The sequence below is a fragment of the Furipterus horrens genome, unplaced genomic scaffold, assembly GCF_987537825.1.
Source record: "Furipterus horrens unplaced genomic scaffold, mFurHor1.1.pri manual_scaffold_2, whole genome shotgun sequence".
Taxonomy (NCBI): domain Eukaryota; kingdom Metazoa; phylum Chordata; class Mammalia; order Chiroptera; family Furipteridae; genus Furipterus; species Furipterus horrens.
In genome coordinates this window covers 172,348,300-172,371,992 of record NW_028327172.1, presented here as the reverse complement: position 1 = coordinate 172,371,992, position 23,693 = coordinate 172,348,300, and the positions used below count along the sequence as shown (strand labels likewise).

At 39.4% G+C, this 23,693-nt stretch overlaps 1 protein-coding gene across 1 annotated transcript in view; it reads right to left on the bottom strand.

The window, feature by feature from the left end:
* Window positions 1–21,710, bottom strand: part of ADAMTS3 (ADAM metallopeptidase with thrombospondin type 1 motif 3) — a 236,137-nt gene extending 214,427 nt beyond the window's left edge. Inside the window, exons 1-2 of the mRNA XM_090268112.1 lie at window positions 21,572–21,710; window positions 20,235–20,262 (exon numbers count right to left, since the gene is read on the bottom strand). Coding sequence (XP_090124238.1) covers window positions 20,235–20,262; window positions 21,572–21,640 — 97 coding nt within the window. The 5' untranslated portion in view covers window positions 21,641–21,710. The remainder of the gene's footprint in view (window positions 1–20,234; window positions 20,263–21,571) is intronic.
* Between the last annotated feature and the right edge of the window lie 1,983 nt (window positions 21,711–23,693).

Genomic DNA, 23,693 nt, shown 5'->3' with positions numbered 1-23,693 from the left:
CACTTAGATAACTCTGTTCAAAGAATTACCTTTTATTTTTTTAAAAAGTTTATTACAGTATGAACATTCATATTTCATTTATATATTTCAGAACATGAATAAAGTTTCTATGAACTATGCCTGGCCTGCTTATAATCTAAACATGTTCCCAATTAATTTGTTATTGCTTAACTGACACCTGCTATAAACTTTTAACAAAGTTGCTATTATGTAGAAGAAATTTTTTCTTATCTTTAAAGATTTTTTCCCAAAGGAATCCTAGAATTTACACTAGTTACAATAGCTACTTTATGCTGCATCTACCATGGCCTATAATTTATACAACGTAGTTTATACATATTTTTCCCCATCATAACTATCCCAACAATCATACTTTACAGATGAGAAAACTGAGAATCAGAAGGGATGTGTCCAAGGTCAAATAACTGTGAAGCTCAGATACGGATCTAAGTGCTACTCCAATTCTCATATATTCATTCTACTGTATCACATCATGTCCAAAATTCTCAGAACAGTTTCAGAAAATGAGGAAATGGGTAAAAAGAAGAACAATAATCTATAAATTGAGTACACAGGTATTAGTTAGTCAAGAGCAAGCGCCATTGCCATTTTGCACCATATGCCTTTACATGGGACAGTTACTCATTTGAATATGCAAGTGGATTTGGAGTCTACCTGATAACATGGTGGCCACTTTCATGTTAAACTGAATTTCAGAATTAGAACTTATTTCCCCTAGTTTGATCAATGTGAGTGTTATGTCTGCTAAAATGCAAGCATTCTTGGGAAAGATAATACACTGAATGCACCATTTATCCCTTAATATAAATAATTTTGAAGGCAGAAGTCAGCGGATACTGAAGGAAATGAGGAGGCAACAGGATGAAAAAAGAAAGCACAGAAACGGAAGTCTGAGAACATGAATTAAACAGTTCCCCACCTTCATAATTCTAGCCTAAGACTAGTTCTGTGGTGTGTTAAATACCCTGAAAACTTATGTGATTCATGAACCACTTACAGAAACTGCATGTATGTCATCCAACAGAGTTTGAGACCCACAAATGGAACTGCAATCTATACTCTTAAAATATCCTTATAAAATCATTATTTTTTTCATTATTTTCCTGTTTTTTAAATACCTTCAACAATGTGTAAAGTACCAAAAGACAAATAAAGGCATTTTGCAACTTGGAAATTTCTTGAGTGCATGTTTGTAATCATTATGCCACTTACAATGACCAATGGGTTTAAACAAAATCTCTCCATTAAATGCACAGAGCAAGTTACAGGGTTGCAAATATTTATTAGGCAGAGTCAGAGTCAGGACTGTCCTATCACAGAGGCAGGTGAAGCCTGACTCTGGCAGCAGAAGCCCTGTGTCATAGGTACTCCATGCCATCATCAAGGACCAGGCATTACTGTAAGCACAGGCACAGAGACTAGTTCTCCCTACAACCAAATCTCTGGCGAATGCTTTTGTAAATTCTGGTTCAGGGAAAGAACTCAAAATTTTAAGGAATGAACTCAAGTGTCACAGGAGTGGAATGATGGAGGGGAAAGTTCCCATAGTAAAGGATGAAATCAGGGTCTTGGATGTGGGCTGACAAAGTTAACCCCAGATTAATTCCTGAGGATGAGAACTTCCCACCCAGCCTGGTATTTCCAATATGCTCTAAAAGAAGATTTTGTACTTGTCAGCATCTCTTGTCAGTAGGATTTGTTTAATTTGTGTTATGGTGGTAATGCAGGTAAATGGAGACCCTTGGCTTTGTCTAGGCTGCTTCACCCTCTGACTTACTATCCAAGGCCCATGAGCATCTGGCTGCACCAGTAATCCCAGTTATAACTCTTTCTCTAACCATCAGTTTACTGTTTCATGGGGAGGAGAAAGCAATGCTTAATTTTAATGCATGGATTTCCCATTTCCACTGAAAGGAATTCACACAACCGAAGTCTAGACAATATACTGATACCTGGATTAAGTGACTGGAGAATGAGAAAATTTAAGAAGAATGCAGGGAGGCTCCTCTACATCCAAGAGGATACCCCAGAGCCTCATGCTTACAGTAAGCCATACATTCCAGATTCACTGGGACAGTTCCGTTTTTCCTGTCAGACAACACGTTCTGAATTTTTTATTCAAAATAAAGATGGTCTATTGCTATAGAGCCTTGTCTTCTCTAATGCTAACTATTAATCTTTCCTAAAACATGCATATAAGAAACATTTTTGAAATTAAACCCCGAGTGAGTCATTTTCCAGGTGGAAAGTAAGGTAATCAAGGAAAAAAGATGCACTTAGTAGATGCACTTAGGCTCCCATTCCCCAGACAGTAAATTAATAAACTAACTAACAAAGGGGTTACCTAGTCATCTACCATTTATTAGCAGAATAAATACTGGGCTGTGCTTTGTGCTCAAGAATATATCATCTCTAATTCTCACAAGAGTCAGTGTAGGTAGTTTACAAATGAGAAGGCAGGACTAGAAGGCCTGACACGAGCCAGCGAGGAGTCAAAGGAAAATTTCAATTCTGATCATTTTGAAGTTGAAGATTATGCTTCTATGCTCGTATTCCCTTCAGAATAGATGAAACATATTACTGTCAGCTTGTAATTTACAACCTAACTTACAGAGAAAAACTACCACAAGAATGATGACACTCTGCCTACCCACAGTCAGTCAACCAATTTTTCCTCTAGTTTCAAAAATTTCTGTAAAAGGCCCTTAAATTCTCAGTCTTTGGGAGTAAAAGGGAAAAAAAAAGTGTGGTGGGTAAAGCTCACAGGTATCAAAAGTATTTAATCTCAGATTACAATCCCATAATAAAACCAAATCATATCCAGTATTAATTTGCTGCATTCAGAAATTACACATTGCACAGGCCCAAAAATTCCCACAAAGCAATACAGCCTAGTTAAAGAATAAACCACAGTGCCAGAAAACAGCAAGTTAATATATGAATTTGAACAAGTTCTTTATTTTTCCTCTGACTTGGTTTCCTAATTTGTTGGTAATAACTCCAATTTCATAAATTTGGTAAGAAGATTCAATGATATTATACAAATAATTCAAAAAGGATTAGATATTTTAATTTAAATGTAAGTTAGCTACTCATTAAAATAATGCCCATGTGCAACTTTAATATAGGAGACTATTCAACTGTCAGCCGAGATGGCTGAAGGGCCACAGCAATGGGTTTTTGTGGGCCGTAAGTTTCACAAGCAGGGAGGGCTGGGGCCACTGTAAAGCCACACAGTGCTCGCTGATTTCCCAACCATGACTCAGTGCGTGGTCCATCTCCCTACTGGTATGTATGCACTCTCTGCAATCTTATCTAAGCACGAACCTTCCACTTGCATACCACACCCTTGTCCCTCTTGCCTTTGTAAGAACAATTTCAGCAATTGCCCTCTCTCTTTCCTTATCAATTTCCCTCACATCACTCCCACCAGAAAATAAATAAGCTGCCATATTTCCCATCTCCAACAAAAAGTAAAACAACCTTCTTGATGCCACATCCTCCTCTAGCTAATCCATTGCTTTGCTCCCCTTTATAGAAAAACACTTGAAAAGACTGACTAATTAGATGGTCCCGATTCCACTCTTCCCATTCTTGTTCTTTCCTGAACTCACTCCAGTCAGGCCCTTGTGTAGGTCACTAGTAACCCCATGTTGCTGACACCAATGGTCAAGACTCCATTTTCGTATTTGCCCTATGAGAAGTATTTGACCCATTTCTCTTTCTTTCTTGAAATTTTTTTTTTTTTTTTTTTTTTTTGTATTTAGCTTCCAGGACACCACTCTCTTCTTGTTCTTCTCTTTCCTCAGTGGTTTCCTTTCTCATCATCCCTCGTGTTCCCTTATTCCCATAATCTGTATATACTGCAGGGTCAAGGACCCTTCTGCATCTGCCTTCTCCAGCCTGGTAAGTTCATCTTATCCCTGACTTGAGTGCCTTCTCAATCATACATCTCTAGCCCAGGCTTCCCCCATGAGCTCTTCTTCCATCAGTACATTGCCTACGGATCCCATCCATGTAGATATTCACTAGGCACCTCAACATAATATTTCCAAGAGTAAATTTCCTATCTTCCTGCTTCCAAGTCTGTCCCTCACCTGTGTCAGGAAATGGCAACTCTATCCTCCCAGTTACTCAGACTAAAAACTTGACTAAACCATCCTTAACTCTTCTCACACCACACACCAAATCTCTTTACAAATTCTATTGACTCTACCTTCAAAATATCTCCAGACTCTGACCACTGCTCCCCACCTCCCCTGCTACTACTCTAAGCCAAACAACCAACATCTCAGTTTTGAATGAACATCATAACTATTCTCCTTGCTTCTGCTCTTCCCCTTTATAGGTTATGCTCAATAAAGAGCTAGAGTAACTAAAGTGGCAGATCAAGTCATGCTTCTCCTCAAAACCAATCCCAGCTCACAGCTTAGCACTGGGAATCCTCGCATCTTAAGGCCACTGTGCTTGCTGTTTCCTCTGACCAATGTCTTCTCCCCAGACAGGTGCATGGCTCAACACACCCCAGGTCCATCAGGTCTTTGCTTAAACGTGACCCTCCCAGTGGGGTCTGCCTGACCACCAGTGACCACCTCATCACTATTGGCCTTTCATATGTTGCATTTCTCCACAGAATCTGTCACCATCTCAAACTATAAATTTTATTTTTATGTTTATTTGTTTATTGTTTCTTTATATAAGTATATAAGCTTCAGGATTTTTTTTTTTAATCTATTCCCTTTACTGCAGTGCCCCGGCGCCTGAAACAGACCTTGAAGTCATTCAATATGTGTGTGAATAAATGAATGAATAAGAGCAGTTTGAGCCTGTGGGGTTACTTAAAATTCTAATGCATCCTCTTTACCCCAGATAGTCATTTACCACTAAGCAATCAATGCCAATAAATGACACAAGTTGTAATGTACCTCTTACAATCAGAATTTTGTTTACAAACATTGTGTACATTTCTCATAGTTCCTGCTGGCTTATAAATCAAACATTTCATAGTATCCAAGTCTTACATTTTAAATTACTAGGAACAAAATGAAATTGATCAAATCATTAAAACAGACCTCCTGGAGGGCTCCTCACACTTACAGGCAGGTACCAGGAAATTAGTCCATACTTTGCAATCCCTTTGGATAGTCATAGGATTATAACTACACAGGTCAAAAATAAAAACAACCTTAAAAATAATTTAATCTTTGCCTCTTTCTTACAATTAAGGCATCTCAAGTAGATGGCATTATTTTTGCTTAAGTTAGGGATAGAGTGCCTTTAACCCACTCCTGCTCTGTGAGGAGTTTTCTCTTAGTACTTCAGGCCTCTTTGTTTCCATTAATTCACCCTTCCCCTCATCGCCCTATCCCCCCTAGTAAAAAAGAGTGAGGTATGTGATTGGTACTTTGGGGAAAAGTAAGAAGTCTGCAAAGCTCTCACCTCCCTCATCATTCTCCTTCCTGGGAAGGACCATGAGAAGGTACACATGCTCTCTTCCATGTCCACAGGGGCAGGTCTGACCCACACCGAACGGGGTGCCTGTCACCGAGAACACTGCCTAACCACGCGAGCGCCCCATGCCTCATCTGGCCTCTTCTGTAAAAAAACTTTTTCACTGTGTCTTGAAATTTGCTATTTCTCAACTTGTTCAGAACCCAGGCATGTAAGAGGGGTATGTTTTTATTCCGTATCTCCTCAGAACCTTGAACTACCTTTAAGAAAAAGAATTGTCACATCTCTGCTAGCAGTCTAATTATAGCACTAACAATTCTCCTTGTCAGAGAATTCTCTCACATCTAAACTCCTCTTTCTAGGGCTTAACTTAATGCCCTCTTCCACTTTGTGCTGCATGAAAAAACCACATTCTTTCATTAATGTACATGTATGGCATATGCATAGATCTGTACATCAAAGAATTTGAGGAGTCGGTGTTCTATGTTTCCATATACTTACAGACCTTCGAACTAGTCAGACTTTGTTTTAATGTCAACTGTGTTAGACTTTTCCAATAGTTTCCAAATTTTAGTCATTTCTGAGGCTTTGGACCTATTTACATATGTCTGTGTTTAAGCATGATACCCCGCACAAAATAGGCCCTCAGTACATATAGGTGAGAAGAAAAAAGCTCCCTCAAACTGATACCTGAGTGGGATAGCTCTCTGTTGAGAATAATGTGTCTTACATTCTCTTTTACCCTTCAAATATCTAAAGCAAATTTCTAATTTTACTTGAATATTTAACTTGCCTTCCTGACTTCATGATATGCTGAAACTCCCAAACCTCCAGGCTAGAAAACATTTCATTTATCCCCTTTCTTCAAAGCACCTTCAAGTCCTCATCACCTCAAACCAAAAGCTTCAAGTGTCAAGTCCAAACTCCCATGTTTAATTTCTCATAACCAAATATTGTCTAAATTGTATCAAAATATTATCTAAATTATTGCCAGGAAGATTGGTTCAAAACCCCACAATTAAAATGCCTTAGCTATGGCAGTCAGCATTAGTTTGCAGCTTGGCCTCTCCCAGGCACCTCCAAGCCCATCACAAGTGGCAACCACCTGTAGATCACTCTGTAGCTCATGTCAAGAGATCCAGTGCAAGGCACAAGCAGCAGATGACCTTGCCCTGAACCTCCCAAGAGGTCCAGAACCAACACACCAGCTGGCCAGCTAGAGAACACACCAGAGCACTATCCAATCACCTCCACCGCAACCCATTCAAAGGGCAAGCTCAGCAGGTACTAGAGCCCCGCTGAAATGAATCCTGCTCCATTGGATCAGCACCTGCACAGCAGCTCCACTACCGTAGTCACAGCCAGTCCTCACAACCAATCAGCCTGAGGATCAATCCCTCCCATTGAGGTGCCAATAGCAATCAAGGCTCAACCACAATAGGAGGGCACACACAAACCACACAAAAAAACACACTTAGAGCACCCAGCTCAGGCGATCAGAGAGACTGTGCCACTGGCCCCACAGGACACTTACTACATAAGGCTGCTCCACTAAGACTGGGAGATATAACACATCTACCCAATACATAGAAACAAACACAGGGAGGCTGCCAAAATGAGGAGACAAAGAAACATATCCCAAATCAAAACTCTGGAAAAAGAACTAAACAAAATGGAGACAAGCAACCTATCAGATGCAGACTTCAAAACATTTGCCTCAGTGAGAACTTTATCAAATAGATAAGAAGCATAAAAAAAGGAGATAGAAAATATAAAAAAAGAACCAGTCAGTAATGAAGAATACCATAACAAAAATAACTGAAATGCATAGATACAAAGCAGGCTGACAGCTCTCAGTGGGGAGGTTAGGGGTGGAGGAATGGAGCAAAAAAGGAAAGAGGACTCATGGACATGGACAACAGTGTGGTGATTGTGGGGGGGGGGTATATAAAAGGAATAAATGGTAATGGAAAAATACAATTAAAAAACAAATTAAAAGGAATACATTAGGGAATCAACAGTAGCTTAGATGAAGTGGAGGAATGAATCAGTGATTTGGAACACAAGGTAGCAGAAAACACTATCAGAACAGCAAAAAAAATTGAAAAGAACCCAAAAAATGAAGATTAAGAGGCCTCTGGACAACATCAGGCATTCATATCATAAGGGTATCAGAAGAAGAAAGCAAGAAATTGAGAACCAATTTGAAGAAAAAATAACTGAAAACTTCCCTAACCTGGTGAAGGAAATAGACATACAAACCCAGGAAATGCAGAGTGTTCTAAACAAGATAAACCCAAAGAGGCCCACACCCAGACACATCACAATTAAAATGCCAAAGGTTAAAGACAAAAGAGAATCTTAAAAGCAGCAAGAGAGAAGCAGTTATCTAAAAGGGAGCTCCCATAAGAATGTCAGTTAATTTTTCAGCAGACATTTTGCAGGCCAGAAGGGACTGGCAAAGAAATATTCAAAGTGATGAAAAGCAAGCACCTACAACCAAGATTACTCTACCTAGAAAAAGTATCATTTAGAATTAAGAATGATAAAAAGAGCTTCTTCCTCGACAAGAAAAAGCTAATGAAGTTCATCACCATTAGAGTAATATTACAAGAAATGTTAAAGTGACTTATTAAAGAAGGAACTAAAGATCTAAAATACAAAATGTGAATAATAAAATAGCAATATCTATATATCTAGCAATAATTACTTTAAATGTAAATGGATTAAATGTGCCAATCACAATATATAGAATGGCTGAATGGCTGGCTAAGAAGACAAAATTGTTATATATGCTGTCTATAAAAGACTCACTTCAGATCAAAAGGCACAGACTGAAAATTAAGAGATGGAAAAAGATATTTCATAAAAATGGAAACAAACAAAAAAGCTAGGGTATCAATATTTATTTATACCAGACAAAACAGACTTTAAAACAAAGGCTATCACAAGAGACAAAGAAGAGCCAAGCAATTTCTCTTCTAGGTATTTATCCAGAAAAACCCAAAATATTAATTCAAAAAGACATATGTATCTATATGCTCCTTGCAGCATTAATTACAATAGCCAAGATATGGAAGTAACCTAAGTGTTCATCAACAGATGAATGGATAAAGAACAAATGGTGTGCAAATATATGCAATAGAAGTTGACTCAGCCATAAAAAAGGATGAGATCTTGCCATCTGCAACAACATGGATGGAGCTAAAAGGTATTGTACTGACTGAAAAAAGTCAGACAGAGAAAAACAAATACCATATGATTTCACCTATATGTGGAATCTAAAACCAAAAACAAAAAACCAAAATAACAAAATAAATGAGCAAACAAAATAGAAATAAATTCATAGACACAGAAAACATTCTGATAGTTGCCAGTGGGGAGGGGTGTTGGGTAATGGTGAAAAAGGGAAAGAGATTAAGAAGTACAAACGGGCAGTTACAAAATAGTCATGGAGTTGTAAAGTATGGCCTAGGGAATATAGTTAATAATATTGTAGTAACTATGTATGGTGTCAGATGTGTACTAGATTTATCAGGATGACCACTTTGTAAGTTATATAAATGTCTAATCACTGTGACTTATACCTGAAACTAATATTGTACGTCAACTGTAATTGAAAAATAAAACATATTTTTAATAAATAATAAAATGTCTAGGTTCTACCACTTACTATCTTTGTGATTTTCATCACTTTTCTTTAATAGATGAGTTCTCATCTGTAAAAATGAGGGTAAAAGTATTTAACTTATAAGGTTGTTGTAAAAATTAAATTCCAAATGCTCAGAACACTGTTTGGCACATAGCGCTCAATAAATGTTAAGTATTACTATTAGCATGTTATTCTCTCTGAATAGTGTTAAATGCCTCATCATTACTTTAGGACAAAATTAATTCAGAAAACTGATATCTATTTCTCACATTAGACCTAAAAATTGCTTGAAAGACTGTCTACTAACCAAATCCTCTCACTTTACAAGTAAGGAAGTGAAATTCAGAGAATAGGTAATTTAAGCAAATCAAAACTTAACTTTGATATTTAAGGCCCTCTGTACTCTATCCCTAATTCCCTTTCAACACCATCTCCTATATTAGCTTATCAAAACATTCTAATCTGCTCACCAGACCCAGCTAAATCCTGCTTGCCTTCACAGCCCTGCTCTACTTTACCACCTAGGGTAAAAGAACTGCTTTCTCTTCATTTATGCAAGTTGAACCCATCCCCTGCAGTCTATTTCAAGCCGCATCTCTTCCAAAAACTCTTGTTGCTAACTTGTCCAGAATACAGCCCTCCTGGTCTAAACTTCCTTAGTCTCACTGTCATGCACTGTCGGTATGAGTTACAAAAATCTCTATGGAAGAAAAGTTATATGGTTATGTCTTGTCCTTAGATTTTTATGCTCTTTAGGGCAGACATATAGTAACATGTAGTATCTTAACTGTGTTTAAATGCTCCCAGTGTACATCAGTCTTTAGGGAAAAACAAAAGCAATGATTATTTTTGGAAGTGGGAATGCTTAGGAGGGAGTGCTCTCACAGAATAACTCTGTGGCCCATGCCCTGGGACCCTCCTAACTCCTTCACACATTCAGTCACATATGCTTACATCTGAGGACAGGCAGTCTGGTATCTTTTTAAGTATGTTGTAGAATGATACACAGATATTTCCTAGGGAGACTAGATGTTCCCAGCACATTTCAAGACCACATTATAGAACAGTAAGAGAACAAAAGTGTGCAGTAGTACAATTAACACTGCTAGGTCCTGCAGTGACTGCAGTACAAAGCTCCCATATATAACAGCAATTTTTAGCTGATCTAATTAATTCCAAAGCCACTCCAGGCACACAGATTATTGAAATACTGTGACTGATGCAATGTGGCTTTAATCCCAGGAAAGGAAGGGAGTAACGTATGATGGTTGCACACTAAAGGTCTGGAGTCAGAAAGCACTGTGTTTGAATTCTAGTTGGTTTTAAGCTGATACACTCTTTGGTATCCTGCAAGCAAATTACGAAAATTAAGGATCAGAGAAGTCATCTGTAAAATAGGGATAATAATGAGGTAAATTGTCACATACAGGACTTTCCTCATCTAATAACATTTCAATAAATGAAAAATTAGCTGATGTTATTATTACCATCACCATCATCATCCTCTAGCTAGAGCTACAGAAGCAGGAAGTCAGTTTCAGGTTCCTTCCATGTCCCAGCACCCCTCAGGTCTCTCTCCCCACTGTATCCTCATACCCCCAACCTTGCGTTTCTGATGCGGTTAGAAGAAACCACATGTCAACACAAGGCCTCAAGTCCAGGCTGGCTGTCACAACCCAACCCAGAGACTGAGATTCTTTCCCAAGAATCGGCCGATTGCTCTATTACGAAAAGGCAATTCATACAGGCAATTTTCTTTATCAGGTATAAATTCTCAATTCGCAACAATCTGGCCACAAGGATAAAATCAAATAAGCATTTTCAGGATCTGCTAAAGAAGTAGCTCCAACAACAACATTTCCAAATCCCGAGCCAAAGGAAAGAGAATGACTTTCATTAGAAATGACAGGAGCCAGCTGCTCCAGGAAAGATGTGAGTGGGGTGAAGAGTGGACCTTAGAGAAGACACCGCACACCAAAGGGCTTACCGAGGCTGTAAACACTAAGAGAGAAGGGAGCACATCTTCTCTCAAAGGCGATTAAAAATTAATTGTGACATGCTGAACTTCTGAACACAGCCAAATTCTTTGTCCTCACTTCATCTCTTGGAGGGCGAGAAACTCTTTAATGTTTTTTGTTTGTTTTTTAGTTGTAAACCCATTTTCATAGTCAGAGTTTTTACCCATCTACTTGAGGAAAAAACACAAGGTGTTTGGGGGTTATTCTTACTCATTAAGAAAGAACAAACAGTTGTACACTTAAAAATTCTTCTCATTTTTGTAATCTGTTTTGTTCCATAAACAGTTGCAATTGCACAATGTTTATGTTCAAGAGAGTCATTTATGAAAGAACAGCACATTCTTCACTGTTCCAGAATATGAAATCAGGTAAGAGAAGGTCTTTCAAGAAAATGTTAAAAAAACCTGAAGAAAAATGTTGCTTAAAAAAAAAAAAAAAAAGTATTTTTCTTTTTTGCTCCATCTACAGATAGTCAAATAATCAATAACAGGATAACAAGTAGAAGAGAATTACTGTTTTCAAGTGAGGCCCAAATGCCAAAAGTTTAACATTCCAATCTTAGTTTTTAAAGAAGCTCTTCTACTGGCTGTATTTATCATCTTGCAGACTCAAGAGCTATATTAGGCATTCTAAAAATTAGTATTTCTCATATATCTTACAATGTGTTGATAGATAATATTTTTAAAGACTAATTTAATTTGAGACCAGACTTTAAAGCCAGGAAAATCAGCATTTGTCTCCAGGGCCAAAGGCTGGGGAAAATATGACAGATAAGAAATGCAGATAGCATTTTTAAAGATTTTCACTGAAATGTTACTTGTGGTAATTACATTTTCCAAATCTAAAACACTCTGACTCATGGTTTAACAGAAGTATGAGAAACTGGGACAGTACACAAGGCCATTGGATTGGTTTCCTATCGCTGCTATAACAAATTTCCAAAACTTGGTGACTTAAAACAACTTGCATTTGTTATGCCATAGTTCTAGAGGTCAAAAGTTGGAAATGAGTCACACAGGGAAAAAAATCAAGGTGTAGCAGGGCTACATTTCTTCTAGAAGCTCTAGGAACTATCTTGCCTTGTCTTTTTCAATATCCAGAGGCTGCCTGCATTTCCTGGCTCATGGTTCCTTCCCCATCTTCAAAACCAGCAACATCCAGCAAGCCTTTCTTACACTGCCATCTTTCTTTCATCTACTGCTTTCATTTACAAGGACTGCCCCTGATAATCCAGGATAATCCCTCTATTTTAAGGTCAACTGATTAGCAACCTTAATTCCATTGCAAATTTAATTCCTCTTTGCTGTGTAACATAACACATTCACAGGTTCCAGGGATTCAGAAGTGGACATCTTTGGAGCCGTTATCCTGCCTACGGCAACCCCCAGTTCCCATACAGTGTGCCGCGAACTCCTCACATCTGTGGCACTATTGCACTTGTGTGCCACCCCAGCATCCATTCCACACCCCATACCAATTTTCCCACAGGTTAATCGTCCCACACTGCATGCTTAGGCCCTGTAATTCAAGAGCTAAATATCTCAATTGAGGCCAATCAGAGCACTGCATCCCTGATCGTGGTGATGAATGGTTCAAGGATAAGCTTATGATTCATGCTAGGCAGCCAATAAAAGCCATAACAGGAACTTTCCTGGACCTGTCAGAAAAGAATTGTTCTGTCTAGTGGGGTGAAAGGTAGAATAGGCCTAGAGATGCTCATGACAGTATTTGCCACTAATTTGAGGTTGGGGCAGGGGCAGAGGGTTATTGTAGGCATGGAAATCTTATCTTGATAAATAAAGTGAACACAGAGGAAAAATGAGGAAGGAAGGGAGGGAGGGAGGGAGGGAAGAAGGGAGGGAGGAAGGGAGGAAGGAAGGAAGGAAGGAAGGAAGGAAGGAAGGAAGGAAGGAAGGAAGGAAGGAAGGAAGGAAGGAGAGGTAGGGAGGAAGGAGGGGGGATTCAAAGTTTGAGAGAGAGAGAGAGAGAGAGAGAGAGAGACTGATTCCTGACATCATTCTGAGCTCTCATATCCAGCTATACCTGACTTTGATTACCTGATCAATTTGTTTTCCTTAACCAGTGTCAACTCCATTTCTGTTTCTTGTATTCAAAGGAGCCATAATTAATATATGAATTTTCTTTCAATGAAATGGAAAGAAGAAATTTCAATAAGTAAGGTGAAATGGAGAGAAAGAATTGTCTTGGGTATACAGACAACATAGGTAAGGTAGAATTACATGGAACAGCTGTTTTTGCACCACTCCTTACTTGACTCCCTCCCTATACTACTATAGCCGTATGAAGTAAGCAACACCGCAGATCAACATAAAGATAATTCATGAAAACAGAAATCTCAAAAAGCTGTCACATGGTGAGCTGAGTGGTTGGATAGTTTACAAGTCCACGGCACAGAAAATTAAAGTTTCTGGAAATTCATTGTGTCAGGCAGAGCTGTCAAAAATGTAAGGATTAGAATGAGATGGCGTTCCTTGAGTAAAAGTGTTTTCTAAAAAGCATAAAACTAAGACATACTACTAATAGTATCTGTTTTTCTAGTTTGCTTACCATGTGCCAGGATTGTATACATCCTTTACAATTGTACGAAGTAAGCAGTAGTAGTATGCCTATGTTAATACAAGAAAGTGATGCTTTGAGAGGATAAAGTCATCAGCTAGACAGTGTCGGAGTCAGGGTTTTAAACCACTCGGAGTCAGGGTTTTAAACCACATGGTGAACAGTCTGTGCTCCTGACCGTATGAGGGAGGAAAGGTGATGAACATTAGGAGCTACTCTACTGGATATAAGGGTTAGAGTAAATATCAAAGAATAGACTGTACATGTAAAAGAGAGAAATGTTTACATATAAAAGAGAATTCAAATCATATGAATAATAAATTCAATCATTCCTTTTGTTTGCCTATGTGCATTTAAAATATATGTACTATATATGAAGAAAATTATAGGAAACGTGCTTTAATATCTAAGACCACAATACTTGAAGATTCATAGACTTAATCCTATTTACTTTCTACAAAGATTCCTAAGTATTATTTTGGTTTCATCAGTCACTTCAAGAACAAGATAGCCTGTTTCATGCAGCTCACAATTCGTTCTAAATTCCATAAAGATTCATCATGCTGAATTTGTGGCAATCATTTGTATAAACAGAAGACTGATGTTTTACCACAAAATCTCTCTTAAGGACTTACAGTTAGTCAGCAAAGTCATGTAAACGTATTTGGAAAATTAGGATGGATCAATTACATGTGGGAACAGAGATTTCAAAGCTAGGAAACTCTTCCCACACTTTGCTGTCCATTCTAAAGAATATACAACTCTCAAATTCTCCTCTATGTGTGGATGAATCTTCTAACAGTACAAATAAAATTACAAAACATTTTAATAATATAATTGTCCAGACCTTTAGGTACTTGATAACTAGAAAAATGATTAATTCAGTCCATCTTTCAAAGATTGTATAACCAAATATTTAAAAATCATATTCAAATGTCATGAAGAATAGAGACAAAACTAATCTAGAATTAATAAATCAACACTTTCATATACTGCCAGTGGGAGTTAAGGTCATACAAACTTTTTCTAAAGTCATTTGTTAAAATGTATCATGTTAAGTTGGTTTTACTCAGTCATCAGCTTCTAGGTCTGTCTCCTAAAATAGTCATTTGAAAAGCAGGTAATGAGCTATATACAACAGAGTGCAGAACTATTCATTGTCAAGAGAAAACAACTACCATTAGGAAAATGATTACACGAATTAAGGTTTCTTAATATAATGGGATTAAAATGATGTTTACAAGGAGCTTTTAATGATAGGGAAAATTATATTAAAATATTAAACAAAACAAAAACAGGTATACAAAAAGCACACATTCTGTGTATTAAAGAAAGACTGAATTAGAATATGCTAAATTATAACAATAGTTTCTTATTTGGGATGATTGTCAAAAATCTGGGAAACACAGAAAAAATAAAGATGATTATAATAAACACATGTAAAACTTCTATAATTGGAGCAAAAACTGATTAATTAAAAGAATAATTCAATAATTTATAAAAATGGAAGTAGCACAGTTTAGGGGTAAAAGCTGATTTCTATTAGAGGAACACCAGAGAGAGGGTTCCTAGAATTCTGGTACTAGCAATCCTCCTTGAGGAAGCAGTAGAGTGTCATCTAAGTCATCACTGTCAATATATCTAGTCCAAGTGGTATAACCAAACTCTCCATATTGAAGTGATTCATGATTTTACCAGACAATTTGGAATTGTCCCTAATGCATTTCCAAGATAATCTGGGTTGGCTACCCAGAAGCAAAGAATATTTAGAAATAATCAGACTAGAAGCAGAAGTGACCTTAATGATTTCTTAATATTTCTGAGCAATATCATTATTATTAAATGACAAGGGCAAACACTGAAAAGATGGGGAAGAAACGCTCCAAATAAATAGCAATAATAAGGTACTAGTGATAGATAACATGCTGCATTTAATATCATCTAAGAAGCTTAAAGCAGCAATATGAACCATGATGATGCTCAATGGAGATGTTACAAGGAAGAACAAGGCTCAGGTAGCTAAAATTCTAAGTTTTACAGAGGCGCTGTTTAACCCTTCTTTAAACCACACCCTTTAGTACTGCTGCTGGCACACTGGATTGATAGATTTTAATCTTAGCCTATTTTATTTCCCCTAATGCCAGGAACAGGGCAAATGATCCCAAGCAGACTTCAGTGCGAAATTAGTGGGCATTCAAAACCTGCACATAATTCAATTCCACTTGCCAAATACTTATGAAGCACAAATATATATATATATATATATATATATATATAAAATAATAAGCCTGGGTCCCTGAGCTTTGTGAAGTGAAGTCACAAGGACCCATGACAACACTGAATAATGAATTCTATAGCCACTGTCACCATCCTCATTTTCTTGTGGACCAATCAAACCTGGAGAGTGACACAGAACAAGAGCATTTAAGGAAATTCAGAACACAGGTAAATCCTAATGTGATAATGCTCTGCTTGCTAGATCTATTCATTGTAGAAAATATATTTGAGTACTCAAAGGGAACAAGCCCTATTTTTCTGAGGACACAGCAGTCATTAAGACAAAGTCTTTGCTCTCATGCAGACTACAGCAGAGGAAATGCTTACTATATGCCAAGGACTAGGTGAAGTGACTCAAACTAATCCTTGAAAACCAAATAAATACCTGCAAATGATTAAAATCTATTTCTCAGAAAACTGCATATTTGAGAGAACAAGATTAGCCACTGTATTTTGTTAAGAATTAGATGTAATTGAATTTGAGGCTAGGAAGCAGAAATAGGCACAGAAAAATGAATATGCCCCAATTTCAAGAGAAGGGATGATGGTAGAAAGATAGCTGGACACCAAAGCCTCACAATGATCTTTCTTCTAATGATGCTCAGGCAAGCTCAGAATGGTCTCTTGTGAAAAAGAGGACGCAGAGAATTCTTTTTCAGATGCTCCAACTTCTCGAAAACTCTGACTACTTTCTAAGCCACATGTGTCACAGAGTAAGCCTCCTTAACTAATCACGGCAGCCAGCCAGCTGCCCACAATTACTCTAGGCCTCCTACCAAGGCCATATTCTGAGTCATAAATGAAAGAACTCCCTGATATGCCATACAACTATGTTAATAACCTCATGGAACACATCTACACATATACACACAATGCATACACACTTATACATGTACTCATATGCATGTATGAATGTATATGCTTACATATGGGTATATGTAAGTATATATGGATGTAAATAAGTAGATAGGTAGGTAGGTATTTTTTCCCTGGTTGACAAAGGAACAGAGAACTAGGTCACAGTTCAAAACCTATTTGACCATTTTCTCTAGGGTGAATCATACTTGTCCACGTAAAAAGATGGTATTTTCCCACTGGGTAGAGAAGGAAAGAAACAATGTCCCTATGACACACTATATAGGTGATATGTCTCTATATATTCTTTCCTGCCCCCATGACAAACCGACTTCTTTCTACCTATTGGGTTGGCCAAAAAAGTCCATTTAGTTTTTTTCTATAAAATAGAAGACACATTTTCATTTTCACCAATAACGTTATTTATTTGTATGTTTTGACTATGTCAGCTATTTCCCACTATTGGCTTCTAGTGGGTACAGGCCTGGACTGCTGTTAGACATCTTCCAATGCATAAGACAGTCCCACAGCAAAGAATTATTTAGCCAAAATGTCAATAGTACCAAAGAACTTCACAAATCACTTTCAACACTTTAGATCAGTCACAGCACCTTCTCTGTACACCACACAAATCTTTTTCTGCATTTCAGTTGTGTTTTTACCTTTCTGGAAGTAATAAAGCATAATACGCTGAAAATGTTGCATATTTTTTCTATATTCAATATTAAAATAGATGCATGAAAATTAATCAATTTTGATAAGTTTTTTTTTGAACGCATGCTGATATGACAGCTATCACAATACAACCTAATGAAAGTGCTTTGAATGAACTTGAAGACAACTAAGTGCTACTAGAGCCACCGTACGGAAAAAAAAAAAAAAAAGAAAAAACTAAACGAACTTTTTGGCCAATGCAGTCAAGAAAAGCCTTTCTAGTGTATAGGCTTGAACCATATCAGATATATATTTCTAAAAATTGGTTTCCTAAGCCAGTACATATTGTAGGACTCCATTTGTAGAAAGCACATACAATAAAACCTGGCAAAATTAACTGATCCTGTTGGAAGTCAAGAGAGTAGTTCCCCTTCCTGTGGGGACAGTGTCACAAGCACTAGTAATGTTCTCCTTATTGGTGCAGGTACATGGGAATGTATCCTTCGTAAAGAATAAGCAAAGTATACGCTTATATGCACTATCCTGCATGTATATTATACTTCAATAGAAAGTAGTTTTAAAATTTAGCTTCCTTATAATTTATGCCTTGTCATTAATTTATATCACTCTCTTCCTGAAGCATTATATTATCCAGAAATTATTCAGAGCCATGGATTTTTCTCTAACAACAAATATAAATTGAATAATTCTACAAACCTTATTAGTCTTTCCTAATTGTATAACTGATCAAATAAAATTTCTAGGCAGTTTTAATTATACGTAGGGATGTGCATCTTACCAAACCCCGATATTAGCAAATCCTTTATGCATGGAGACAGAGGAGAGAAAGCTCATTATTGTACATTAGACTTTTTAAAAACATACCTTTAAATCCTACACTTCTATTATCACAAGACTTGGGTCAAAATCTATTTTTATCTTTATTTTTTTCTCCTCACTCAACTTGAAAATGGTAAATTAAAATAACAATAATAAAGGAGAGAAATCCCAACAAGCTGAAGAACTTGGGAGAAAGTAAATCTCCAACAATACAACCTAAGGGCGCCTTGCCTCCTCTATCATACTGTTACTCAACTCTCTCCTACCAAATTTAAGCACATCTGTACTGCTTTCTTCCCTACAGAAAGGGCTACAAGTAATTTATATTAACCAAAGGACTGGACCAAAGTTTAACCCAGGTGTCTTACATGACAGCATGATGATTCTGTCTGAAAATTTAATCAAGCAACAGTTTTCTTTTTTTTCCCTTCAGTAGAATGAGTAATCTTAAAAGATTTTTAATTTACATATTGAGAAGTTGGGATATTTCAGTAACCAAATGTTTAAGTACTACAAGTTGAACAGCTTTCTTTTCCCTACTTGTTTGAGGATTCGTTTTTTAAAAAATCCTTCTTTAAAAAGATATATATCGATGGATGAGTGCTATCAACTACAAATGACAAATGTCTCCTTATACACTATATTTTTAATCGAGTTCTTAGTCACTCTCTTCCTCTCTGTCCTGCTCTTACTATGAAGGTTCAAGCGTGGGGAAGAGTTCCAACAATGCTAAGCACTGAGTAGGAAGGCTGACATACAGCTACATATAGATATACAGCTAACTCAGGAGCAGGACCTTGGGGTCCTCCCATTAGTTTACAAGTATGGAATCCACCCCCGCTTCCCCTCACCCCACTCCCCACTATGTACTACAGGAGATAACTATGTAACCTGTCAAGCTTCGTTTTCTTTAAGTCTAGAAAAGACAACAGTGTCCATAATTTATAGTTTGGTTGCAAGAATTAGATGACAAAGCAATTAACATTGCCTGACACATAGTATATGGGCAATGACTTGTAACTTTGTTTTCAGTAATAAAAACTTTTCGTCTGAAAGATGACTTTACAATATCACTTGACAAATACAGAATTTACATGGACTAATAGTCTGCCAAAAAGGAAAGTTATCTCTTACAGTAACCCAAGTTAAATGTGTGTAAAAAGGCTTTGAATGGAGCATGGCTCCTTGCCAGATGACACTCAGTCTCTGAGTTCAGAACAAATATATTATTATAAACAGGTCCAAAAAAGACCAATGGACTTTGGAGCAACCTGCTACAAGTCACTGACACTTTCTAAGCCTCAGTCTCCTCACCCATAAAATAGGAATCATGCCCACATCATCAGGTAATACTGAGGTTTTCGATGTTATTTCCAAAAGGCCTAGCAGTAGCTCGCACATTAGTAGGTAATTGTTTTAAAGCAGATGGAATACGAGAATTCATCAGAGGATTTATTCAAAGCTGGACAATTTTTAAGAGAAATTTCCATCCTCTGTACCTCATTTTTCCTTTCTTTGTAGCATTCTTACACTTTGCCTTGTGTTCTAATCAGCTGTGCTTTTTCTAATGCTACACAGATTGATTTGATTTATCTCCATGTCCTCTTTCAGCCCTGCATCACCCTCCAAGAACCTACCTACCAGTGGCTTGTCCAATGACAGTAATAAACTGATGCTTGAAAAGTCCAACTGCAGTGACTTTTTAGTCTAACTCGGCCTGAGGAACGTGGGATTCTCCTTTGGGAAGAGGAAGAGAAGAGCAGAAATGTTCCTACACTACAAATTGTTTTTTTAACTACAGGAGAAATTTCAAAAACGATATTTTGCTTAGCTTACTTCATTTCCTACTTTCTGCTGAGATAAGAGTGACATCTGAGAACAAGGCTTACCTATTTGCACCATTTCTTCATTACCAGCCTGGAAAGGAGGGGAAAAGAAAGAAAAAGAAACAGTTACTGGGTTTCATCTTATCACCTTGTGCGTTTTATTTCTACCATTAGTGCTTTTCAGGAGCTGGCTAATCAGGAGATTCTGGAGACCGGGACTGGTGCCTTTTAAAGACTGCACCAGGGCTGGTAGAAGGTTCCTGTACAGTGAGCAAGAGACAATCCAGTAACAATTCAGGGTGGTGAGTTGTTTGCCCCCCCCTTTTTTTTTTAACTAAACATTTATGAAGTTAGCCAAATTAAATACTGGCACCACAATATTTTTTTCTGAAAAACTCCAGATACTGGGTCAGGATTAGGAAAGAGTATCTATACGTACATCATACGTGCGAAAAGAAGCCTTAAAAGGGGGCCTGATTTATCAAATTTGAAGTCAAGAATGAACAATTCTATACTTTGTACCCTGTGTTCAGACCAGGCACACCAGTGAAGCTACAAAACCTCACAGACGTATTCTATACCCAAAGTCCCACCAGCCCTCTGCCGATGGGAATTACTACAAATGACTGGGCTTGTCCAGCTGAGCTTTCTTAAGGACTCTTCTGATAGCATAAGGCTTCACCTTGAGTCTCCGAAGGGTGGGGGCTGGGCCAAAAAGAAACAGAGCTGCACGCAGCTTTAAAGAGGAGGAGCTGTGTAGAGGGGGAGGGGAGAAACACCGCCGGCGCCTCCAGCCTGTGCCCAGGAAAATGCAGGGCAGGAAACGTCCCCAGCCCCCCTCCCCAACTGTCAAACCCCAGCCCGGCCGTACTGCTCCCGGGACACGTGTCTACTGGATCGCTCCCCGTCCGACCCAAGGACTTCTGAAACCCCCGCCTCCGGCTGCCCGAAAAGGCTGTGAGTCAGTGCGGAGAGAAAAGCCCCGCGAACCCGACTCCGGCCGCAGCAACCAGAGCACTGGGATCCTGGACCCAGCGTCCAGAACTTCATTCAAGCGCCCAGACCGCCCTCCCGAAAGGGGAAACCCAGATGGCCCGGCGAGGATGCGAATTGGCTGCAGTTTGTCACCAGGAATTGTTCCGAATGCCGCAAAGTAGTGAAGCCCTAGGTGTGACACAAGCCTGGGCTCCCAGAGTGCGAGTCAGAACCTCCCGTGCCATTCCACCCCCCACCCCGAAAAGCCCCGCGCGCTGCGCCCAGCCCTCAAAACTTCGTTCCTGAATGCGCAAGATAACAGGGAAGGGTGGGAAGGGGAGGAGGAAAGAGAGGAGGGGAAAGAGGGGAGGAACTTTTTCGGGAAAAGGTTGGGTTTGAGTTTTTTATTATTATTTTCCACTTACTTGTCCATCAGCTGAAGTCCTAACCTGTACCAGAGCGGCTGCTATCAACCAAAGTGACAGGAGAACCATCACGAGTCGAGTTCACTTTTCAACTACTGGGCAAAGCAAGTGCCCAGAGCACACACCCCCAAAATAAATTTCTTTTAAAAAAATTAAAAAGAAAACGCAGAATAAAAAATTAAAAAAAAAAAAAACAACTGATCTTCTGTGCTTTGCTTCAATGAAAATGAAATTTGAGCTCTGAGACTGGCCCCCCTCTGCTCTGCAGTTCTTTCCACTTCACCTTCTCACCCCGTCCTCCCAAACGGAGTGTGCAGGAGCGAGAAGGTGCTGCGCGCCCGGCAAGGGCTGAGCCGGCAGAGGGGGAAGGGGCTGGGGCTTCCAACTATCTGTGCCCCGAGCGGCTTTTTCTAGGCTTTTCGAGCACCATGGGTCCCTAAGGTTAGCGCGGAGAATGCTTGGGTCCCCTGGAGTACAGCACGGGGAAGTATTAGCGAGAGAGACCAGCGAGCGGGAGCGGGAGAAAGAGGCAGGGAAAGGGCGACTCCGCAGCGCACACAGAGGTGGGGGCGGGAGGAGCCGAAGGGGAGGAGGAGGAGGCAGGCGGAGGAGGTGGGAGGAGTGGGCCGCACGCCGGCTCCGGTGGCTGGCGAAGCGGTCGTCTGCTGCCTGCAGGCGACCCGCAGGGTGCTAATAAGGAGGCTGGAGCCCCCCGGGCGGCTCCTCCCGCCGAGGCGCCCACGTCACGCGGGGCCAGGGCCCGCGCCCCCCGCCTGCGCCCGGGGCGGCCCGCGCAGGAGCTCGGGGAGGAGAGGGCAGGACCGCGCGGCGGCGGGCCCCGGGCAAGGTCAGGCTTTGAAACCGCGCTGGGCTTGGGTGGTCGGGGTGCGACCCACCATTCCCGGATCCTCTCCTTTCCCGCGGGATGGGCCAGAGGAGGCGGCTGTCCGAGGGAGCCACGAGTCGCTACTGGGGGGACAGGCGTAGAGTTAATTATAGGAAGAGGAAGGGTCCAAGGATCGGTCCTGGCTTTAGAAAATTCACCTCCTCCAGCCTCCACTGTGCTCCCAGCCAGGGAAAAGTGTCACCAGAGAGAACCCCTGCAACTTCCAGGTCTTCACGGCGTGGTTATCTCCCGTCCAGACACCAGACACTTACCTCACTTGGTCGGGGTGGTCCCCGCCCCCTTTTAAATTCTTGTTTACAGTTTATTCATTTACAGTAATTCCAAAAGATACCAGGTCTCTTCCTTGACTCACAGGCTGCTTCTGTTTATCACTAGAGTACACAAGCCTCAGCGTCTCTTCCTCTCACCAAGATTAAGTTATAAGATGATTTCGGCCCCCTGTGGCCTGGAGCTTCCAGGGAGTAGATCACACCAACGTGGGCTCAAGAGACCGGAGATGAGCTTGCTGGAATCCAAACCCAGACCCACGTTCTTGGGGTGGGCTCCTGAGGGTGCTTTCCAGGGAACAGAGCAATGGATAAGGACCTTACGGATCTCCAGCCTCCACTGACCAGCTTCTAACAAACACTCCTTCCCCAAAATAGACCATGACAGAGGAGATATTAGGCACAAATTTAAGTATTAGCTTTATGACTTCAACGGCACAGAGTCTTGCAGAAGCCTACCTGAAATAAAATATGTAGAAGGTAATGTTTATATTGGTAAGGGATGCTTCCATAAGTCATAGTTTCTTTTTCTTTACAGTGTGAGTTTGGAGGGTTTCCTATACTTTGATTTATTATTTAAGGGTTGCATCTTAACTTCCCAAAGCAAGATTTTGTGTTCACTGATGTGTTATCTTCTGTTTTGTCAAAATCATATATACAGGACACTTACATGTACAAATGAGAAACCAGATAACTGAATGGCCCCACCTAGTAACAGGGGGCATTATGTTAATTAGTTATTAATTGTAATTATAATTAGACCCCAGCACCAAAGTATCTCCAAATTTTTTCCTTTAATTAAAGCTTTCAGCATTTTCGCAACCTGTCATTGACTTAGTATTCAGGAGTGATTTGCTGATTGTGTACTTAGTTTGCTTATTCATTAAACACATAATATTCATGCTATATAAACATTATATCAATTTACACTGACAAGAGTATAAATCAG